At 44.5% G+C, this 24,126-nt stretch overlaps 1 protein-coding gene across 1 annotated transcript in view; it reads left to right on the forward strand.

The window, feature by feature from the left end:
* Window positions 1-8,860: 8,860 nt before the first annotated feature.
* The window catches only part of PUDP (pseudouridine 5'-phosphatase), a 223,879-nt gene continuing 208,613 nt past the window's right edge, over window positions 8,861-24,126 (forward strand). The window contains exon 1 of the mRNA XM_069945330.1: window positions 8,861-9,015. Within this exon, the coding sequence (XP_069801431.1) occupies window positions 8,946-9,015 (70 nt within the window). The 5' untranslated portion in view covers window positions 8,861-8,945. The remainder of the gene's footprint in view (window positions 9,016-24,126) is intronic.

The raw sequence follows: 24,126 nt of genomic DNA on the forward strand, positions 1-24,126 counted from the left end.
CCATAGTGCGTCTAACTGCACTGACTAACGGATCAACCTCTATGCTGGAAGCCGAAGGTTCCGACTGGTGAGATTCATTATCAATTTCAACAACCTCACCAAAGTCCTTTGTCTCGGACACAGGATCCTCCTCATCTGCCTCTGTACTGGGACCAGGCATAGGCTCAGAACTGGAGGATTCTCCCGTCTCCACGGGGACTAGGGTCTGTGAGGGAAGAGATGATTTAATTTCCCCTTTAATAAGTTCCTTAATGTCCCTCATGAAGGATGGTGTTTCTTCCTCCAGGAATCTATTACGACAGGAGCTGCATAATGTCTTATTGTGACTACTCAGCTTTTTGTCACACACAGGACACTCTCTGGTCTTAGTACGGGATGTCTTTGGTGTCTACAAGAAAAAACATACATACTTTGTGTACACCCCTATATAACCCATAATAAATATATGAAGGTACCAAGTTAGCCCGTCATACCGGTTGAGTCTCAGAAGGGGTCTCAGGATTATCTGCGCGCTCTTCCATAATGTAAATAGATCTATCTGCAGAGTTTGCAGCCAAGCGTGGTGTATGCAGAGATTGGCAGCCGGAGAACGTGCTGAGAAATGCAGAGTGCACAGCCAGAAGCCTGCTGGAATACCTGCTCAGCGTGGATGCCAGTGGCGTAGCTATAGGGGTCGCCGGGGTCGCCATGGCGACCGGGCCCCTACGCTAGGGGGGCCCGCACGGCCCCCCCTTGGGGCTCGCAAGATGGAGCCAGAAGAGGAGGAGAGCTGCTGCCTGCAGCTACACAGCGCCGATTAGGTGAGTAGGATGTTTGTTTTTTTAGGGGCACCTCTGGGGGCATTATTATTGTATGGGGGCACCTCTGGGGGCATTATTAGTATATGGGGGCACCTCTGGGGGCATTATTAGTGTATGGGGGCACCTCTGGGGGCATTATTAGTATATGGGGGCACCTCTGGGGGCATTATTAGTATATGGGGGCACCTCTGGGGGCATTATTATTGTATGGGGGCACCTCTGGGGGCATTATTAGTATATGGGGGGCACCTCTGGGAGCATTAGTTCTTGGGGGCACCTCTGGGGGCATTATTAGTTCATGGGGGCACCTCTGGGGGCATTATTATTGTATGGGGGCACCTCTGGGGGCATTATTAGTGTATGGGGGCACCTCTGGGGGCATTATTAGTATATGGGGGCACCTCTGGGGGCATTATTAGTATATGGGGGCACCTCTGGGGGCATTATTATTGTATGGGGGCACCTCTGGGGGCATTATTAGTATATGGGGGGCACCTCTGGGAGCATTAGTTCTTGGGGGCACCTCTGGGGGCATTATTAGTTCATGGGGGCACCTCTGGGGGCATTATTATTGTATGGGGGCACCTCTGGGGGCATTATTATTGTATGGGGGCAACTCTGGGGGCATTATTAGCTCATGGGGGCACCTCTGGGGGCATCATTATTGTATGGGGGCACCTCTGGGGGCATTATTAGTATATGGGGGCACCTCTGGGGGCATTATTATTGTATGGGGCACCTCTGGGGGCATTATTAGTTCATGGGGGCACCTCTGGGGGCATTATTAGTTCATAGGGGGCAACTCTGTGGGCGTTATTAGTTCATGGGGGCCACCTCTGGGGGCATTATTAGCTCATGGGGGCCACCTCTGGGGGCATTATTAGCTCATGGGGGCAACTCTGGGGGCATTATTAGCTCATGGGGGCACCTCTGGGGGCATTATTAGTATATGGGGGCACCTCTGGGGGCATTATTAGTTCATGGGGGCACCTCTGGGGGCACTATTAGCTCATGGGGGCACCTCTGGGGGCGTTATTAGTTCATAGGGGGCAACTCTGGAGGCATTATTAGTTCATGGGGGCACCTCTGGGGGCATTATTAGCTCATGGGGGCACCTCTGGGGGCATTATTAGTTGATGGGGGCACCTCTGGGGGCATTTTTAGCTCATGGGGGCCACCTCTGGGGGCATTATTAGCTCATGGGGGCACCTCTGGGGGCATTATTAGCTCATGGGGGCACAGCAGGGAATCCTAAATACAGGGGGCATCCCACATTCCTACTCACTTTACTGCACATTACACCAAACAGTGCAGTTACTATGGGAGCCTACAGGAGGAAGGAAGGGAAGGAAGTTGCTAGAAATGTGCAGAGCCTAAATTGTTTGTCTCGCAGGTTCTAAGGGGATGAAACGTATCTGGAAGGAATCATCATGGAGGACTGGGCCGGATGAAGAGGAAAAGGGAAAGTGACACCTCAGATCAAAGAAGACGTCACCGGTGAGTCACTGTATGACGGTTTTCTTATTTTGTAGAACATCATTTAGTAGGGGTGCCCCGAGGTGGAAAAGGTTGGGAAGCACTGCGCTAATCTGTCCCGCTGCGCCCGCTGGCACATGCTGTCATCTGATTGGGCCTCTTACCTAATCAGATGACAGCAAGTACCAGCGCCCCCTCCTCCAGACATCTGCCTTGGCAGCCCAAGCTGTGTCCTATAGCCGTATCTTTACCGCGTTGAGCTCCAGCTTGTGCTGCATCTACATTATCTGTACTCAGAGATATCACTGTGTTATCTGTGGTGTTACATAGGACTGCAGGGGACATCTACTACATGATCTGTACTCAGAGATATCACTGTGTTATCTGTGGTGTTACATAGGACTGCAGGTGACATCTACTACATTATCTGTATTCAGAGATATCACTGCGTTATCTGTGGTGTTACATAGGACTGCAGATGACTACTACATTATCTGTACTCAGAGAGATATCACTGTTATCTGTGGTGTTACATAGGACTGCAGGTGACTACTACATTATCTGTTCTCAGAGGGATATCACTGTTATCTGTGGTGTTACATAGGACTGCAGGTGATATCAGGTGACTTCTCCAGGTTGCATAAGTTCAAACTTCATCGTGCCCTGCTGACAGTTTATAATGGGAGTTGTAGTTTTGCAGCATGTGGCTCTTCAGGTTGCAGCACTACAACCCCCATCGTTTCCAACTGGCAGTTCATGATGAGAGTTGTAGTTTTTCAGCTGTAGAGTCAAAGATTGGAATACAATGATTAGACAATGACACAGTACAGTCCATTAATTATAGGGGGCAGTAGTGCAGTACATGAGGTGGAGGCAGTGACAGGGCATTAGAACATGGTGGCACATTAGAGTAATTGGATATAACGTTAGATAGGACTTTGCCTGATCGGGAAAGATGGGGGGGGGGCCCAAGCTAAAATTTTGCACCAGGGCCCATCAGCCTTTAGCTACGCCCCTGGTGGACGCCATCCTCGGTGAACTGCTGGGCTCTTTTGAATCCGGCACCAAGGAATGGCTGGCTCCTCCCCCTCCGCCGCGCGCACAGCACACCCCCTCCGACTGGAAGCTACTAGGAGCTCTCACCTAACAGGCCAAGGCCTGTGGTCCGGAAAGGCATGGCCCCGCCGGAACCCCTCCCCGGAAACAGCCGCCGCGTCCTCCGACGTCAGACGCACGTGACGCATCACGTGCACGCCGACGCGCGTGTCCAACCCGGAAGTACCTGCACGTGAACCGCGCGCCTGCGGGAGGACGCCGCCAGCAATCCGGGGAGCCAGGGAAGATCTGGAGGACATCATCCCACAGGTGCTGGAGGAGAAAGCCAGGCTTGGCAGCTGCTCCAGGAAAAGCCTTACGCGCCGGGATGCTGGCAGTAGGTAAGGAAAGTCGGTTGCCCCATTCCCTTCTTCCTATGACGGATCCTTTGGAGAGGTGGGAGAACCACCTCCTGCCTCCTGCTCCAAAGGACAGGAAACAGAACTGGCGATGAAGGGGCGGTCTCTTCTTTTATGGATCCAGTGAACTGTTTCCTGTCCAGAGGAGCGGGAGGTGGACCTCTCCATGGGTGCCGTCATAGGGCGAGAGGGAAAAATTTGCCAGACTTCTCCTTTAATCCCTCCCACCATCTATCACATCTATTATCTCTTTTACCCTATTTAAAATATATTCAGTTGTTTTATTTTTACCTCCAGGATTCCACCGCAGTTTCCATGCCATGTCTATGCTACTTTGTGATTGTGTACAACTTATGTTCCAACTACAACTCCCATCATGCCTGGACAGACAAAGCCTCAGCCTGGAGAAGATGGATGCAGCCTAAGGGCTGCCTGAAAAACATAGATACAGCATTAAAGAGGACCTGTCACCCCCCGTGCCGGGGTGACAGGCTCCCGACCCCCTGTTAGATCCCCCTGGGTCCCGCTTCCTGAGCCGGTCGGGTTACGGAGATTTCAGCGACCTGAAGCCCTTTACGCGGGCAGAGAGATGAGTCCAATGCCCATAAAGAATGACGGAGCTCGGACTCCCCATTCATTCTCTATGGGCATCTGACTCTGCTGTCAGCGCGCGCGCGGGGCTTCGGGCGCTGATATCTCCGTGACCCGACAGGCTCAGGAAGCGGGACCCGGTGGGATCACGTGAGTATAGAGGGATCTAACAGGGGGTTGGGAGCCTGTCACCCCGGCACAGGGGGTGACAGGTGTCCTTTAAGGTTTGCGTGAAGCTGAACTTATTGGAGGTTGGCTTTAAATATAGCTGTTTATAACCTCTATTTACAATGTCACATTTTGTGCAAAAATAAAATTATGGATGCAAGAAAAAAGACACAAGATAGGAAGAGCAGCGGCATCCTGCAATATCCATAGTGACTGCAATAGTGCCCTGCCTGTCATACACAGTTATACTTATAATCCCACTTGGACATATAATAATGACTCAATGCATCATAACCTTTCTTTTATTAGTCCAAGGACCTCAAAACATCGACACCTCTATACAACCTTGTATACTGAAAAGACACTGAGGCTAGTTCCCATAAAAACAATGTACTTTATTATAAAACATACACAAACAACAAGAAAACAGACCAGAATGAAAGTGACAGTGTGCACAAATAACATATATCACCAAAGCAAATCATAACGTAATAATTCATGGGGAGATAATCTCATCGGTCTTACAGTGCTATATATGGGTTGCTAACTGTCCCAGGATAATCCTATCGGCCTCCCAATACATATGCACAGTCTATAACAAACATCCCGAAAACTCACCCATTAAGATGAAAACAAATGCCACTGCCACCAGGTCCCCCTCAACGCACGTTTCACGTCTATCGCTTCCTCAGGAGGGCGTCATACATATACATAGTGACTGCTATAGTGTCCTGCCTGTCATACATATCCATAGTGACTGCTATAGTGTCCTGCATGTCATACATATTCATAGTGACTGCTATAGTGTCCTGCCTGTCATATATATCCATAGTGACTGCTATAGTGTCCTGCATGTCATATATATCCATAGTGACTGCTATAGTGTCCTGCCTGTCATACATATCAATAGTGACTGCTATAGTGCTGCCTGTCATATATATCCATAGTGACTGCTATAGTGTCCTGCATGTCATACATATCAATAGTGACTGCTATAGTGCTGCCTGTCATACATATCCATAGTGACTGCTATAGTGTCCTGCATGTCATACATATCCATAGTGACTGCTATAGTGCCCTGCCTGTCATATATATCCATAGTGACTGCTATAGTGTCCTGCATGTCATATATATCCATAGTGACTGCTATAGTGTCCTGCCTGTCATACATATACATAGTGACTGCTATAGTGCTGCCTGTCATACATATCCATAGTGACTGCTATAGTGTCCTGCCTGTCATATATATCCATAGTGACTGCTATAGTGCCCTGCCTGTCATATATATCCATAGTGACTGCTATAGTGCCCTGCCTGTCATATATATCCATAGTGACTGCTATAGTGTACTGCATGTCATATATATCCATAGTGACTGCTATAGTGTCCTGCATGTCATATATATCCATAGTGACTGCTATAGTGTCCTGCATGTCATACATATACATAGTGACTGCTATAGTGTCCTGCCTGTCATACATATCCATAGTGACTGCTATAGTGCCCTGCCTGTCATACATATACATAGTGACTGCTATAGTGTCCTGCGTGTCATATATATCCATAGTGACTGCTATAGTGTCCTGCCTGTCATACATATCCATAGTGACTGCTATAGTGTCCTGCCTGTCATACATATCAATAGTGACTGCTATAGTGTCCTGCCTATTATACATATCCATAGTGACTGCTATAGTGTCCTGCCTGTCATATATATCCATAGTGACTGCTACAGTGCTGCCTGTCATACATATCCATAGTGACTGCTATAGTGCCCTGCCTGTCATACATATACATAGTGACTGCTATAGTGTCCTGCATGTAATACATATCCATAGTGACTGCTATAGTGTCCTGCCTGTCATATATATCCATAGTGACTGCTATAGTGTCCTGTCTGTCATACATATCCATAGTGACTGCTATAGTGCCCTGCATGTCATACATATCCATAGTGACTGCTATAGTGCCCTGCCTGTCATATATATCCATAGTGACTGCTATAGTGCTGCCTGTCATATATATCCATAGTGACTGCTATAGTGCCCTGCCTGTCATATATATCCATAGTGACTGCTATAGTGTCCTGCATGTCATATATATCCATAGTGACTGCTATAGTGTCCTGCCTGTCATACATATCAATAGTGACTGCTATAGTGCTGCCTGTCATACATATCCATAGTGACTGCTATAGTGTCCTGCCTGTCATACATATCCATAGTGACTGCTATAGTGTCCTGCATGTCATATATATCCATAGTGACTGCTATAGTGTCCTGCCTGTCATACATATCAATAGTGACTGCTATAGTGCTGCCTGTCATATATATCCATAGTGACTGCTATAGTGTCCTGCATGTCATACATATCAATAGTGACTGCTATAGTGCTGCATGTCATACATATCCATAGTGACTGCTATAGTGCCCTGCCTGTCATACATATACATAGTGACTGCTATAGTGTCCTGCATGTCATATATATCCATAGTGACTGCTATAGTGTCCTGCATGTCATACATATCCATAGTGACTGCTATAGTGTTCTGCCTGTCATATATATCCATAGTGACTGCTATAGTGTCCTGTCTGTCATACATATCCATAGTGACTGCTATAGTGCTGCCTGTCATACATATCCATAGTGACTGCTATAGTGCCCTGCCTGTCATACATATCCATAGTGACTGCTATAGTGTCCTGCCTGTCATACATATCCATAGTGACTGCTATAGTGTCCTGCCTATTATACATATCCATAGTGACTGCTATAGTGTCCTGCCTGTCATACATATCCATAGTGACTGCTATAGTGTCCTGCCTATTATACATATCCATAGTGACTGCTATAGTGCTGCCTGTCATATATATCCATAGTGACTGCTATAGTGCCCTGCATGTCATACATATCCATAGTGACTGCTATAGTGCCCTGCCTGTCATATATATCCATAGTGACTGCTATAGTGTCCTGCCTATCATACATATCCATAGTGACTGCTATAGTGTCCTGCCTGTCATACATATCCATAGTGACTGCTATAGTGTCCTGCCTATTATACATATCCATAGTGACTGCTATAGTGTCCTGCATGTCATATATATCCATAGTGACTGCTATAGTGTCCTGCATGTCATACATATCCATAGTGACTGCTATAGTGCTGCCTATCATACATATCCATAGTGACTGCTATAGTGTCCTGCCTGTCATACATATCCATAGTGACTGCTATAGTGTCCTGCCTATTATACATATCCATAGTGACTGCTATAGTGTCCTGCATGTCATATATATCCATAGTGACTGCTATAGTGTCCTGCATGTCATATATATCCATAGTGACTGCTATAGTGTCCTGCCTATCATACATATCCATAGTGACTGCTATAGTGTCCTGCATGTCATACATATCCATAGTGACTGCTATAGTGCTGCCTATCATACATATCCATAGTGACTGCTATAATGTCCTGCCTGTCATATATATCCATAGTGACTGCTATAATGTCCTGCCTGTCATATATATCCATAGTGACTGCTATAGTGTCCTGCCTGTCATACATATCCATAGTGACTGCTATAGTGCTGCGTGTCATATATATCCATAGTGACTGCTATAGTGTCCTGCCTGTCATATATATCCATAGTGACTGCTATAGTGCCCTGCCTGTCATACATATCAATAGTGACTGCTATAGTGCCCTGCCTGTCATATATATCCATAGTGACTGCTATAGTGTCCTGCCTGTCATATATATCCATAGTGACTGCTATAGTGCCCTGCCTGTCATATATATCCATAGTGACTGCTATAGTGCCCTGCATGTCATACATATACATAGTGACTGCTATAGTGTCCTGCCTGTCATACATATCCATAGTGACTGCTATAGTGCCCTGCCTGTCATACATATACATAGTGACTGCTATAGTGCTGCATGTCATACATATCCATAGTGACTGCTATAGTGTCCTGCCTGTCATACATATCCATAGTGACTGCTATAGTGTCCTGCATGTCATACATATCCATAGTGACTGCTATAGTGTCCTGCCTATTATACATATCCATAGTGACTGCTATAGTGTCCTGCCTATTATACATATCCATAGTGACTGCTATAGTGCTGCCTGTCATACTTCAGCTCTGCTACCTCTGTACTCCAGCATGTGCCGCAGTGTTAGAGTATACACAGGGATTGTAGCTGTATTCTGCAGCCACCATACATCTCCTACTCTATAGCTGCAGCTGGGGATTTCCTCCCCTCAGAGATCAGTGATATAAGAAGCAGGAGGCCGGGGATGTACGCTGCAGTACACACGGGCTGCACACCCCAGGGTTAGATCATGGTTGTCCCCGGGGTGTGTCTCAGGTTCCCCATTCATTTCCTCCTTCCATGAAGCTGGCAGTGAGGCAGCGCAGGCTGAACTCTCCCTTGAAGTAACAAGCATGGCGCTGTGTCCGAGCCCTCTGCAGCCCGTCAGCCACCTCATCTTTGACATGGACGGCCTCCTGCTCGGTGCGTACCCCGCACTCTTCTCTATCGCACTGTCTTACTGGTTACTGGGCAGTACTGCGGGGAGGAGAGGGTTAACTCCCTGGAGAGCACGGGTAACTCTTTCCTCCCCAGAGGGCACAGCTCGGTCAGAGCCCGGCTTCCCTGGTGTGACCCACTGCAGCAGAGATCGCTCACTGCCTGCCATGGTGCGACCCTCTGCAGTGGGCGGGGATTACTCTGACACGTGACTGATGCCACTACCGTACCTCCTACTGACGTCATGCATATGCAGTGCCCTTGCTTAGTATGTGGTGATCGCTTTATATGTAAGGATAATGTTGGCACAGGCAGCCCCCCTTTACCCCCATAATGGTACTTGCTTTGCTGTATGAGGCTGTCAGTGAGGCTGGCACAGCAGAGAGGACCCTGAAGTACGTTCATCCATTACCGGCGTGTCTGTTTAATTCACATTACCGTATTCATTGTACTAAACTGGTATGTGCACATTTCATTGACAGCCAGGGCTAAGTATGGAATATATATATATATATATATATATATATATATATATATATATATATATATATATATATATATATATATATATATATATATATATATGTGTGTGTGTGTGTGCCAAGATGAAATTCAATGATAAGTAAGGTATAATATATGTATACTGTTTCCTGTAATCTCACAGTCAGATAGCAGGTGTGTGATAAACGTGCTGCTATCTACGGCTGTTTTCACACCACGTTTGCGGTGTCGTCAGTTTTCTGTTTGCATACAGCAAGCGTATCTATACATACCAATTAATCAAATTGGCTTCTTTTTGGTAGTTTTCTTTGGCTTGTGAGTTTTTCTTCTGGATGCAATAGGATCTCCTCACTATTCCACAGAAAAACACGCATACCACCCAGTATTCCTTTTATTAAAGGGGAACTATCAGCAAGTTACACTAATCTAACCTGCTGATAGCCCCCTATAACGCTGGGGTGCCGAGGATGATGGTGTTTCTCTTACCTTCCTCCTCTGTGCTGTTTCTGTGCAGTTAGTCATATACTCCTCTGTCCAGACCAATAGGAGCACTGCCCCACCCCCATATAGACGATCTGGATGGGCCGTTCTATTGATTATCATTAGAAGGGCTGGGCCGGCCAAAGGCAGATTGGCTCCGGGGGCGGGCAGTGCTCCTAATGGTGCCCGAGTGCTCCAAACTGTTTTACCGGCCCGAGGACTAAATGACGGCACGGCAACGGCGCAGAGGATGAAGGTAAGAGACATACCATCATCCTCAATGCCTCCTGCACAATAGATGGCTATCAGCAGGTTAGATTTGTCTTTAATATGGGATGTCATGACAGATGCTACATACCTACACAAATAAATAAATACATAAATAAAATAAACAAATACATAAATAAAATAAATAAATATACACATTCCCCATCCCCCTTAAATGATCCCCTATAAATGGGATACATATACAGTATTTGGTATTGCCGCGTCCGTAATGACCCCGTCTATTAAGCTGTTACATTAATTATTCTGCCCGATTAACGCCGCAAAAAAAAAAAGATAAAACACTAATTAAAATTACAATTATTTGTTAATCCCACCCCCCCTAAAAAATATAGATAAAAGCTATCAAAACATCACATGTACCCAAAAGGCGTACCACTAAAAGCGTCAGCTTATGCCGCAAATAAAAAGCCCTCACATAACTCCATTGGTAAAAATAAAAATATTACTGCTCTTACAATATGCAAGACACAAACAGTTTTTATAGTATAAATGCCATAAACTGTAACAAAAGCTATATAACATGGATATCACTGTAATCGTACCGACCTGACGAATAACCATAACATGTCATATGTAATGTATAGTAAATGGCGTGAAAAAAAATGGTGAAAAACTGCTGCTAAATTGTGTTTTTTTTATTAATACCACCTCATAAAATTTTTTATAAAAAATGATTTGGGTGTTACTTTTTCCCCCCGAGTGATACCGATGGAAACGTCAACCCATCTTACATGAATATTTTGGCACCGCAAGGCCTCTGTGACATGGTATAATGGCTAAAAAAATGTGAAATTAAAAAAATAAGGCCCCAAAATTCCCCAGGTCTCTGTTATGTCTATTGGGGGGGGGCAAAAGGTGAGAGTCTTGTCTCCTGGGGGTCAAGTAAACCCCCTGTGGCCCATACTGCTCCATTGTTGTTGCGGGGGCTAAGGGGTGACAGTCTGGTCCCCAGGCGGTAAAAGGGGTAGTGCAGCGAAATGTTTTTTTTGTGGATCTAGAACCACATGACAAAGTTATATAACTTTGTCCTGTGGTGCCATTACCTGTCTTGTCGTCTTCTTGTTGTTCTTCCTCGTCCCGACCCCCACCGGAAGTGCAATAGTTGTACATTTTTGTCCAGTGCGTCAACACATAGGCCTGGTGTCCATTTTGGGTCAACACTTCATAATATGATGTTTAAGGGGCTGGTCGGAATGTCCGTCCCCTAATGATCCCGCCTCTATGTCGGCCCCTCGACGTAACTTGCTCAGCCTCTATTGGCCGAGCTAGCTACACTGCATGTGACCGCCTCATAGCCTATTGTAAGCCTTCCGGAGCGCATGTGCTGATGCAGACTGTGTCTATTCGGGAACATTATTTCTTTTTACCTCTAGGAAGCAGCTTCTGCACATTCACCCTGTCACTGTGGATTACTCGGGTTAGATTACACAGTAACAGGGTGAATGTACAGAATCTGTGTGACTAGGGAGCGTGACAGGCTTGCTGGCTTAAGGGGCGGGTAGTGCAAGGGGGGGGAGGGGGGGGGGACTTTGTGTCGGTTTTATATGAATCCTCATAGAAAACCTCTCCTGCTCTAGACAGTTCCTGTCTCGGCCAGAGATGTCAGCAGAGAGCACTGTGTCAGACTAAAAATAAAAAAACATTTCCTGCATCACATTTAGTAACTAATAAGTACTGGAAGACTTGAGATTTTTTAATAGAAGTAAATTACAAATCTATTGAACTTTCTGACACCAGTTAATTTGAAAGATAACCCCTTTAAATTAACCTCTTAAGGACATATGACGTACCCGTACGTTATATGTCCCTAGGAGGTGTTCAGAGCGGGGCAGCCGTTCCCTGGTTCTAGTGGGGGAGATCGCTCCTCCGGGACATTGTCCCGGAGGGGCGATCTCCGTGTGTGGTGCCAGCCAGGGGCCGCTCCAAGATGGCGCCGACCCCGGCTCGGCACTCGTTTGTTTTCGGCTGCAGCAGCCGAAAGAAAACGGGTGCCGATCTCATTGATCTTTGCTGTATAACTATACAGCAAAGACCTCAATGAGAGATCAAAGTGTATATACTAGAAGAAGGAATAACCCTAACCCCAGGGGGAATAACCCTAACCCCAGGGGGGCTTCTAGTATAAGTGTAAAAAAAAAAAAGTATTGTTATTAGTAAAAGTTTGAATCACCCCCCTTTCCCCATGTTTTAAATAAAAATAAATAAATAAATAAACATGTTTGCTATCGCCGTGTGCGTAATCACCTGAACTAATAATTAATCACATTCCTGATCTCGCACGGTAAACGGTGTAAGCGCAAAAAAATCCCAGAGTGCAAAATTGCGCATTTTTGGTCACATCAAATCCAGAAAAAATTTAATAATAAGCGATCAAAAAGTCGTATATGCGCAATCAAGGTATCAATAGAAAGTAAACATCATGGCGCAAAAAATGACACCTCATACAGCCCCATAGACCAAAGGATAAAAGCGTTATAAGCCTGGGAATGGAGCGATTTTAAGGAACGTATATTTGTTAACAATGGTTTGATTTTTTACAGGCCATCAGATAAAAGAAAAGTTATACATGTTATATATCGTTTTAATCGTAACGACTTGAGGAACATGCATAACAAGTCAGTTTAAAGTAGTGTTCCAGCCTTTAGCAGTTATTAGCTATCCACTGCATGGGCGATCGGCTGAGATCCAACTGCTGGAACCCCAACTGGTTGATAAAATAAGGACCTGTTCCCACCAGCCATAAGACTGCAGCTAGGAGGAGCGTAAATAGAGCGGTGATTAAATATGTGACCTGACCTTAATGTGACAAACATAGCGAGCAGATAGGAAACAATTGCTGCAGAAGTAGTTCACCGTGTAATTTTCTCGCATATTTATATATCCAGCATTGCAGTGGATTTTGCAGAAATATTCACAGTGTTAAATTTGCTGCGATGAAGTATGTGTGAAACTCACCTCAGTGTATATACTACATTATTTTTGTGTTCTTTATACCCGTATTCGACATCACTATATTCTTTGATGTTGCAGTACACATGTTGATGTCATCTTATATACTGTACACATTATCCTGTTACTGTGACATTACTGTGTGCAGTATTCCTGTACTATGATATCATTAAAGTGAAAGTACCGGCTCAATCAACATATTAAGCTTTTTATATGGCCTTATGGGAGCCAATGCGCTGATTCCGCTGGTGTGATTAATTTTTTTTTTATTTAATTCACTGCCTGGTTCCCGCTGTCTATGCCATATTCTAAATATGCAAATGAGGTCGCTTGTTGCACTGGAGCCAGGCCCATCACCCTCAATGCACCGATATCCCGTCCTCTGGGTGCTGCGCCAGAGCCAGGCTAGGCCGGACCTGATTCAGAAGGTCACCCAGGGAGCGACCTCATTTGCATATTTAAACAACGGCACATCATGGGAACTGTGCATTAAGCAGATTAAAGTAATCAGTGGGGGACATTGACTATTGAGTCTAAAACATGAAATTCATTTTGTTTTTTTTTACCCATCCAAATTGGACTAACAAACAATTCATAAATTTGTGAATAGAATATTTTTTGAATATTCGCAAAAAATTGCACACACATATTCTGGAACTGACCAGACGTATGCCTGCGCCAGTTTGTGTGACTTTTTAAAAAGTCGCAAATACTAAATTTGGCGTGAATCCAGAATTATGCAAATTTTAGGAAAATACTCAAAAAAGGCAAATTAAAAAAAAAGTTGAATCTGAAAAATATTCGCTTGTTGAATACTGGTTCATAAATAGAACTTAAAGGAGAAGTCTGGGGTAAATTGTTAATAAAGTATTGTATTGCCCCCTAAGGCTGGGTTCACACTACATATATTTCAGTCAGTATTGTGGTCCTCATATTGCAACCAAAACCAGGAGTGGATTAAAAACACAGAAAGGCTCTGTTCACACAATGTTGAAATTGAGTGGATGGCCGCCATATAACAGTAAATAACGGCCATTATTTCAATATAACAGCCGTTGTTTTAAAATAACAGCAAATATTTGCCATTAGATGGCGGCCATCCACTCAATTTCAACATTGTGTGAACAGATCCTTTCTGTGTTTTTAATCCACTCCTGGTTTTGGTTGCAATATGAGGACCACAATACTGACTGAAATATACGTAGTGTGAACCCAGCCTAAAAGTTTTACAAATCCCCAATATACACTTATTACAGGAAATGCTTATAAAGTGCTTTTTTCCCTGCACTTACTACTGCATCAAGGCTTCACTTCCTGGATAACATGGTGATGTCACTTCCTGGATAACATGGTGATGTCACTTCCTGGATAACATGGTGATGTCACTTCCTGGATAACATGGTGATGTCACTTCCTGGATAACATGGTGATGTCATGCCCGACTCCCAGAGCTGTGTGGGCTGTGGCTGCTGGAGAGGATGATGGCAGGGGGATGCTCAGTGTCCCTCCAGTGCCCTGTGTCCCTCAGTGTCCCCCTGCCATCATCCTCTCCAGCAGCCACAGCCCTCACAGCTCTGGGAGTTGGGTTGTGACATCACCATGTTATCCAGGAAGTGACATCACCATGTTATCCAGGAAGTGAAGCCTTGATGCAGTAGTAAGTGCAGGGAGAAAAGCACTTTATAAGCATTTCCTGTAATAAGTGTATATTGGTGATTTGTATAACTTTTGGGGGGCAATACAATACTTTAATAAAAATTTTTGCCGGACTTTTAAATTCATTATGGTGGAATGGGGCCTATATTTTTTGCCACACAGATTTCCTTGAATCCTAAACAATTTTCCAGGCCCTGCCAATGAAAAGCATCCCTATAATATGATACTTGGGAATGGTGTTTGTGTGGCAATAGTAAATGTTCCATAGCTTCCCCTAGTACACGCAGGCAGGAACACTCATGGTGGACCGGTGCCCTGACATTCCTGTTCTCCTGTCATCTCCTTCTTACCTCAGTGCTCGTGGTTTCTTCCTCTCCATCTCCTTCTTCTTCCTGTGCTTCCCTGGCTTCTCACGTTGTCCGTGCACAGACCATCATTCCGGAACGTGTGAATGCCCCCTTAGACCTGGAATCCTTCTCATCTTTGCAGATTTTCTTGGCAGGTTGCAGGTCACAGTTGCTCTGAAGATGTAACACATACTTTTTTTTTTTTAACAGCATTTAAGCAAATATAAGAGATTTCCTAAATCTGAAATGAATAATATTATCAGACATTTCAGAAATGTCAGATCTGACAGCTGGTTTTATCAGCATTCTGGTAAACGATGGAGGGTTTAACCCTTTCTTTCACTAGTGAGCTGACATATATGTGCATACATGGCAAACTTTCCAGTAAAATCAATAGGGGTCCTGGACACCTTGGGGCCCTATTTTACGGCCCTAAAACCATGGGGCAATGGACGTGCATCACTAAGTGTAATAGCGATGTGCAGCCGATGGCTGATGCTTGTAGTATAAAATAATGTCACTATGTCAGACTGAAAATAAAACATTTCCTGCATGACATACAGCAGCTAATAAGTATGGAAAGACTCGAGATTTTTAATAGACGTAAATTACAAATTTATATAACTTTCTGATATAAGTTGATTTGAAAGAAAGATTGTTGCTGGACAACTCCTTTAACTTACCTTACCACATTCCCTGGTGGCTCTGCCTTCTGTTACCATCTCTACACTGTCAGGCCGTGGCCGGTCAGTCAATCACTGGCCAAGACAGGCTGCGGTCAGTAAATGGCTGAAAACCCGTGGCCTGTCGATATAGAGACTGGAACAGAAGACAAAGCTGCAGACACTGGGGAAGGCCTAAAGACACCGGGTAACGTGGTAAGGTAAGCTCATACTTTATTATTTTACACTACAGGCAAGGGCTGCACAGACATCGCTAACAATGTCCGTGCAGCCCTTGCTGCACGATAGTCGGCCTGTGTTATTGCTCAGTACACGACCGCCGATCTACCAGTTAACAGCTTATGATCAGGCCTTCAAATTCCATAATGACAATTGGTTTAATTTGCAGGGAGATCCGCTGTGGATCCCTGCCCTGTGCACATCCCGCTGTGAGTATGTCACCTGGTCCCCGCTGCGGCTTGTTTCGGGGCTCTCGGCACATCCTGCTCAGCCAATCAGTGCGCTGCCCACCTGCAGCACACTGATTGACTGAGCGGGACGTGAAGACTCTGGGAGCCCCGAAGCAAGCCGGAGCGGGGACCAGGCGAAGTATACGCTCCGGCGGCCGGGGGGTTAACGGGGCGGGGTGCGGACACACAGCAGGATGTGCATCCCGCTGCGAGTTTGCCTGCCCATAAGTGTACAGGGCAGGGATCCGCAGCGGATCTGTTACATGTGAACGCAGCCTTACAGATTTAGTGTCGAATTTATCTATTTAGATAAAATATTTTGTGTGATAAATATGGTCCTGTGCCCCTACAGCTATGTCTTTCCCACCCTCCTTCTTTTAGTGGATCATTTGGTTAGAACTTAAAACCGCGATGATAAATTAGCATTAAACTGGCAAGAATATTAAAAGAAGACTGCAATCATTTTCATTTTGCTTGGCACATAAACCGGCTAAGTGTGTGTTCTTCTGCTAGGAGGAATTATATCTCAAAGGGAAGGAAATGCGGCTTGTAATTTATTGATGCTCCAGGTGAAAGACAAATGCCATAAAACACTCCTGTTGTTTTTTGTAGTTCTATATAACCCAGTACATATACAGCTCCTCTATCTAAGTATCAGTCATCGCTTCCAACTAGAATGCCATAAAGCATCTTTACGGAGATATGGATGCAGTAATGTACTTTCTTATTAACCCCTTATATGTTTGCCAGATGCAGGGTCTTTGATGATAACCAGGCCACAGTGAAATACAATCATTTTTGTTGAAGTTATAGCGGCAGACACAAGATTATTGCAGCATTCACAATGTCAGTATGAAGACTCAGGGGGACATGTATTAAGGTGCGTATCCGCGGAAAGTGCCGATTTGCTTATTATTTTATTCGCAAATGGCCGATTTGCGAATAAAATATTTGTATATCGGCACTTTCTGCTGGGTACGCTGGGGGGGGGGGGGGTCGGGTGTGTGTGTGTGGAGGGGGCGGTTTATCCGCGCGATTTATCTTTTTTGCCGTGCGCAGACACGCACGGGATTTATGTAGAGGCAGTCCGCCTCTACATAAATCTCCGTAGCGCCAGAGATGCGGGGACATTTTTAAGTCCGGCGTAAAAAACGTCAGACTTAATCAATGTCCCCCTCAGTCTCTCAAACAAGGGAATCTAAATGTACTAGGGAACAGTCTGTAACAGCCTTAGATATGTCCAAGAATCATTTATTGTCAACTGCCTAACACCCGGTGCCCTTGCATGCCAGTATGGGGTTTTTCTATAGTCTTTCCAACAATGATTTCACCCATGCTTCAGACTGGCCAGGCTCCACCAGAACCCAAGCTTGTGCCTTCAGACTGTGCAAACTAGCGCTCTCCACACTATGACCTGGCTCTGATTCTGCAGGAACAGAAAGCACAAGCGAACAATCCCTTTCTGGTTTCTTAAAAGGGCAGGTACTCAGTATGTGGTGATCTCCGGTGTGGAGGAGCGTCCGCTCATTTGCCAGATGGTTAGGTGTGACGCCAGTTCTGTGGTGGTTGGCCGAGATATAGCCTCGCCCGGTGGTATTGTGTTGTGACACCAGTGCCGGTTGGGCACACAGGCATAGTGGTACACCTGCTTTTATTTTTATGGGCTGGTTATACCTTGTTCCCCTGTGGACAGTGACCTGCCGGGTTATTGCGGGGTCCCTTGGGTGCTTATCACGGTGGTTCGTAGTAGAGCAGTGACCCACCCGGACTATTGGCACTGCCACCCACAGAAAGGGGAGATGACCCAAGCAGTGTGTGTGTACTGTGTCGGTGCTTGACAAGGAATCAGAGTCTCTTTAGCACAAATACATTCCTGTTTACTCTGAAAATACTTGTTGTACAGATAATACAACTTTGCCTTGATACGATTTTACACTTGATAAGTTACTTAATACTTTAGAGTCCAGATCTGCACTGAGAATAGAAGGATTGATGCAGCTGTGCTGATTGAGTTGCGTGATGAGAAGTAGAGGAGAGGATTAGAAGGGTAGAGAGGAGGATGTCCAGAGAGTCCCAACCCAAGTAGTACTTTGCTCTGCCCGAAAGTCGGAGCTAGAAATAGAAGAATACTTGAGAGTAGAGAGAATACTTGTGCCTGTGTTTTGACTCTTTGATCTTTGCACCACCTATTGCCCACCAGTGTCGAGTGACCAATCCTAAAGAGTGACACAAGCCCCAGACCTTGTTACCTGGGATGAGCGGAATGCTGAGGGTTCCCTGCTTACACCCGCGCTGCGAGAGTTCATAGGCTTCTAGCAACTGGGCTCTATCCGGATCAGTTTCTTACTACTTTATGGATATTGTCTTGCACTGTGTCTCTCCTTGTCCACAGCGTGGGTTAGGATGATCCCTGACTTATCCTCTTTAGTGGAAGCTTAACACTGCATAGTGTTGAATAGCCTTACTTGAGAGAAAACTGTGTTTAGCTGCATGTGCTCTGGTCTACGTCTAGACTGCACACTGAGATTGGGGACCTGGCAGGAGCCAGGGCCCAACTGGACTGCTGTAGAGAGCGTTCTAGCTCCACAGAATCCAAAGGCAAAAGACCCTACACTTCCTCTACCCATGTGACTTCCTTCCTACAGCGCATGTAAGGTGTACTGTGAGTGGGTGGGTGAGGAGTGCATATGTAAGAAGTAAAGAGAGAGATGATAGGTGAAGAGAAGAAAGAACTCTTATTGGTGTGCAGATCCATGTTGGACACAAACAAACAATAATCCTTTGGGTACTACAGCCGTGCAATATCTAGGTATACATAGTTATAACCGCAACATCTTTTGGCAAAACTATGGTGCTACTATATTACCATGTACTCTGAAAAGTACAGGCTTTTACGAAGGGTGTAACCAATAGAAACATCGGTGAGACACCACAAGTAGAGACAAGTAATTTTGTTTTGAACCCGAACCCGGATGAATCCCGCTACCTGGAAAAAATTGATGCATCCCTAGGGCTGCATGGAAACCATAGATATAGCCATAGGTCTCCTAGGACTGTATCCATACTTTCCAGGCAACCCTAAAAATGGATCCATCTTCTCCAGGCAGCCCTAGGAATGGATACATCTTTTTGATGGATCAGGTTGGGTTTGGCCGAACTTACTGTAGGTTTGCTCATCTCTATTACTCATTAGATTGTCCAAGATAAATAAAAAAAAATACCAGTCTATTAGGGTATTAAATAGGCACTGCCATTTCAAACGTCTCCGCTTTAATGTAATAGCCTATTTGATTTCTACTACATCTGTAAATCACTTTATTAACCAAAGATGACTCATTAGCTCAGGAAAAAAGCTCTGCAATCTGCAGTGTCCGCTTTTCTCAGGGGAAATTTGTCTCTAATAACAGACTAACCACGACAAATGATAGGAAATGGGGATGAGGTTTATTTAATACTGTCTGCGAGAGAGAGGAGGAGCCCCACAGGGTTTGGGCTCTGTACCTGCAAGCTGAGACAGCCTGCGTAAGGTGATCCATGCTTTTCCTTCAAAGGTAAATGAAAGCTTCCTTCTCATTTCTCACCACCAACAACGTTCTGGGCAGCAGTCCCTTGTGTAAATGCCAATGTACCTACGGCTGTATTTTCACAATGCTGCAGAGTAATCTCACCCTTTTCCCCCTCCCTTTAGTTTCTCAGTAACAGCAGGCCAGGGGCTTAACTCCTTAGTGACGGCCCATACATCTTTTTATGGCGGTCACTAATGGGCCTTATTCCGATTCGTTCGCCTTTTTACAGCAGGATCGGAATAAGAATATGCTAGGCTCTGACACCACAGATCAACTGTCAGTATGACAGCTGGGCTCCCACCTAAACTACCCAGATAGGAGAATACTCCACTTCACGTAGCTTAACCCTTTACATGCCACCGTCAAATCATGTCTTTGGCATGTAGCAGGTTCCGGTACTTTGGCTTACGATCGCTATCCATGGCAGTCCCAGGGGCCTTCTGAAGACCCCCGGGCCTGCCATGGAAATGCCTCTACACAGCTTGGTATCAATAAAACCTATACATCTCCCTGCAATACTAAGCCCTCATATGGCTATGGAAGGCGACAATGATAACAATAAGATAATAGCTTGGTCCCCAATTGCCAAATAAGCCAGTCAATAAGGGTTAAAGTACTCCAGTAGGATTTTTATTTTGCAATGTTTTCTGTGAGAAGAGAGCACTGTTTCAGACTGCAAAGAATACTTCACTTCCTGCAGGACGATAATCCGAAAGATGTCCAGCACCCTGAGCGTAGAAGCTCAAAATTTGTCTTTATTGCAAATTTTTTTCTTACTTTCTGCTCACAGGATTAGCTTTTTTTTTTATTCCACCTCCCAAAAAATGTATTTAAAGTAAAAAGTGACATTACGCATCCCAAAATGGTACCAATGTTAATTTAATTTTGGAAAAAAAAACAAAAATCACACAGCAAAGTATTACTAAAATGAAAAAATAAAATAAATAATACAAAAAGAATAATAAAAAGAAAAAACCAAAAAAAAAACACTGTGTTCTCAAGGAGTTAAATGATAGGTTGTAACATGGCGTTTGGGCACAATCATATCGCGGAATCAAGTCACAAAATGAGATGAGTGTCTAAAGCAAATGTCAGTGTGAGGTCAGAAGCAAATTTCCATTCATGTTTTTGGATGCTCTTTAGATGAAATTTCTTTTGCCTCCCGTTCAGTAATGACGTTCTGATTGTAATTCAAATATGAATGAGAGTTATTGAAGTGAGAAATAATCCAATTTGGCTTAGGTAGTATTTTATGAGACCAGACTAAATGAAATGTCTTTAAAACCAGATCGGATTCTATATCACTATATTTGGATCAAAGTGTAATATGATCTGCCTGAAATCCATCAAGGTTGCTCTGAAAATGTTTGCTGGCAGCATTCCCTATGTAGGGCATTCAAAATAATGGAATAACTGCTTTTTCCAAATCAAGTTGTTGGAATGCACTGATCCACACACAAAAAAGCCCTGGGCTTTCTTCCATTCTACCCTTAGCTAAAACTTTTCTGCAGTTTTCTGCCAGATTCCGACGCATTTATCACAACTGACAAAATCTAACATATTCTTTTCATATCAGACATCTAGAGGAAATAAATAGGAAGTTCAGTAAAGAATTACTCCGACATGTTTACTGCATATTATATGAGAATATGGAAAGAAATAAAAAAATAAAATAAAAATGAACTTTTTTTTATTTTTATTTTGGTTCTTTACTGTATCTTTCTAGTCTTCATGCAACTCCGTTACTTGTTAGTATTTACTGCAGTACCCTGAGGCTGGAGTCAGTATAGAAAAAAAAAAAATCTAAAAAGTGTTTTTTTTGGAGGGTCAAAATCACTGTGGCCAGATGTCAATGGGGAAAAATAAAATGCATTATTCTAAGGTTAACAGATCACTGATCTCCAGGAAACCAGCCAAAGAAGACAATGCCGGCTGCTGGTTAAAGCGCTCAATATAGTAAAATCCTAGGTGCATTTCCCCCTGCGAAACATTAGGGTACAAACCCACTTGACGTATTTGCTGCGTGAATCAGTCTTAAAAATAAGCAGGCAAAACGCAGGTTGGCTTTATACAATTGTTCTGCGTTAAAATACGCAGTTGCGTATTTTTGAAGCGTGAAGCTAAATGCGTTTTTCGCACAGGTTGTTAACAACTGATGCTTTGCTAACAACAAGCTTCACGCTTCAAAAATACGCAATTGCGTATTTTAACGCAGAACAATTGTATAAAGCCAACCTGCGTTTTGCCTGCTTATTTTTAAGACTGATTCACGCAGCAAATACGTCAAGTGGGTTTGTACCCTTAAGATGCAAAAAAGTCAGTGGAGTCTCAGATACGAGTCTCAAAGCACTAGACTAGCCGGACATCTCTCCAGGAAAGACCTAGAAAAGGGGTGGCTCCTGTACGGAGACCACCAAAACCACCAAGTGGCCCCTTCAGTCAATATCCAACTCAATTACGAGTCTGATGACATGACCAGGGACATACCAAAGCCAAGTATCCATCCACAGACAGCTGTTTGAGGGTGTTGCCCCTAATCTGTGTGGAGACTCGTAACTATGGCTCTGCAGACTTTTTTTGCATATTGACACACGCACAGACTAATGTTGGGGGTAAAAATCTCATGGGGGAGATTTATCAAACATGGTGTAAAGTGAAACTGGCTCAGTTGCCCCTAGCAACCAATCAGAGTCTGCGAGAATGGAAGGTGAAATCTGATTGGTTGCTAGGGGCAGCTGAGCAAGTTTCACCTTACACCATGTTTGAAATATTTCCCCCCATGTCTGTATGTATATTGGCTTTTCTTCTGGTGTTCCCCCCCCCCCCCCCTAATTTTTAAATAGAAAACCTGGAATTACATGACCTGTAATAAAAAAAAATGCAGGGAATAAAATGGTGGAGATAAAAACACTTGTAGTCATCTTCACTAAGGGTAGCTTCACACATACCAGATCCGCAGCGGATTTCACACTGTGATTTGCAGCGAAATCCACTGCGGATCCTGGTATAGTGAAGTTCTATGGGGTCACATACCCACAGCGTAATATTCATTCCGATGCAGATTTGTGCCCTGGCCCCTTTAACCGCCCGCAGCCCTGGCCCGGAGCACACATTACCTGCTCGGCACTGCAGCTGTGTGAAGCTCCCGGCTCCCCTCGCTCCTCATCAGCCAATCAGTGCACCAACTGGCTGATGAGGGAGGGGATCCGGGAGCCTCACACAGCCGCGGCGCCGAGCAGGTAATGTATGCTCTGGGCCAGGGCGGCAGGGATTAAAGGGGCGGGGTCACAAATCTGCAACGGAGAAGAGAAAACACCTGAAAAATATAATGTCCCTAACAGACAGTGATCTGTCCTAATGTTTCACATGGCTATAGTTGGGTATATTACGTCAGTATTTGCATTACCAAAACATAATGTGAAAAAACTGACAAGAGATTTGTATCTCTTCCATGTACTGGAGCCATGCCTAGTCTTGGTTTACAAGTACAGATGCAAATACCGCCGTGTGAAGAGAGAATATGTTAGAGCAAAAGGGCGGACAAGATTTTAGTTTTCATCTGTAGTATACCATTCCCTTGCATTTACTGAACAGCTTTGGATCAGGGCAGAGATATATACAGTATGATGTGTTCTTTTTTATTAGCACTATAAAGTTTTATGGTGCTGGTTCCCTGTTTAAAATGCACCTAAACCTTCTGTCATGAACTGAACTGTCTCCCACACAGCCGAATGCTCTTTGATATTCTGAGTAAAGAGAACCAGTGCTGTAATCTGCTTTTTCAAGGGGAAAAAAAGACAAAAATATCTTTTATTAAAAGGAGTTAAGGAAAGGAAAAGTTTGCCAAAATAAGAAAAGAAACACAATTAACTAATACAATCTGTATTTAGTACAATTGTATCTGTTAAAGAGTGCTTTGGACTTTTTACAGAATAATCTTTATTGCTAGAGATGAGCAAAGCGAGAATTGGGACGTCAATTTGCGTCATTCTGCAAAGCAAATTCGCCAATTTGTTAAGGAAATTTGGAAAGAAAAAAAAAACAAGATGGCAGCCGCACATGCTTGTAACGCCTGGAGTAGTGGATCCACTGGACCGGCACCAGCGATGGCACAAACCTCACCAGGGAGCGGAGTCTAAGGGGCCGCTGGTTTTCACCAGAGCCCGCCGCAAGGCGG

Source organism: Dendropsophus ebraccatus, chromosome 11, assembly GCF_027789765.1.
Source record: "Dendropsophus ebraccatus isolate aDenEbr1 chromosome 11, aDenEbr1.pat, whole genome shotgun sequence".
In the NCBI taxonomy this organism is placed as follows: Eukaryota; Metazoa; Chordata; class Amphibia; order Anura; family Hylidae; genus Dendropsophus; species Dendropsophus ebraccatus.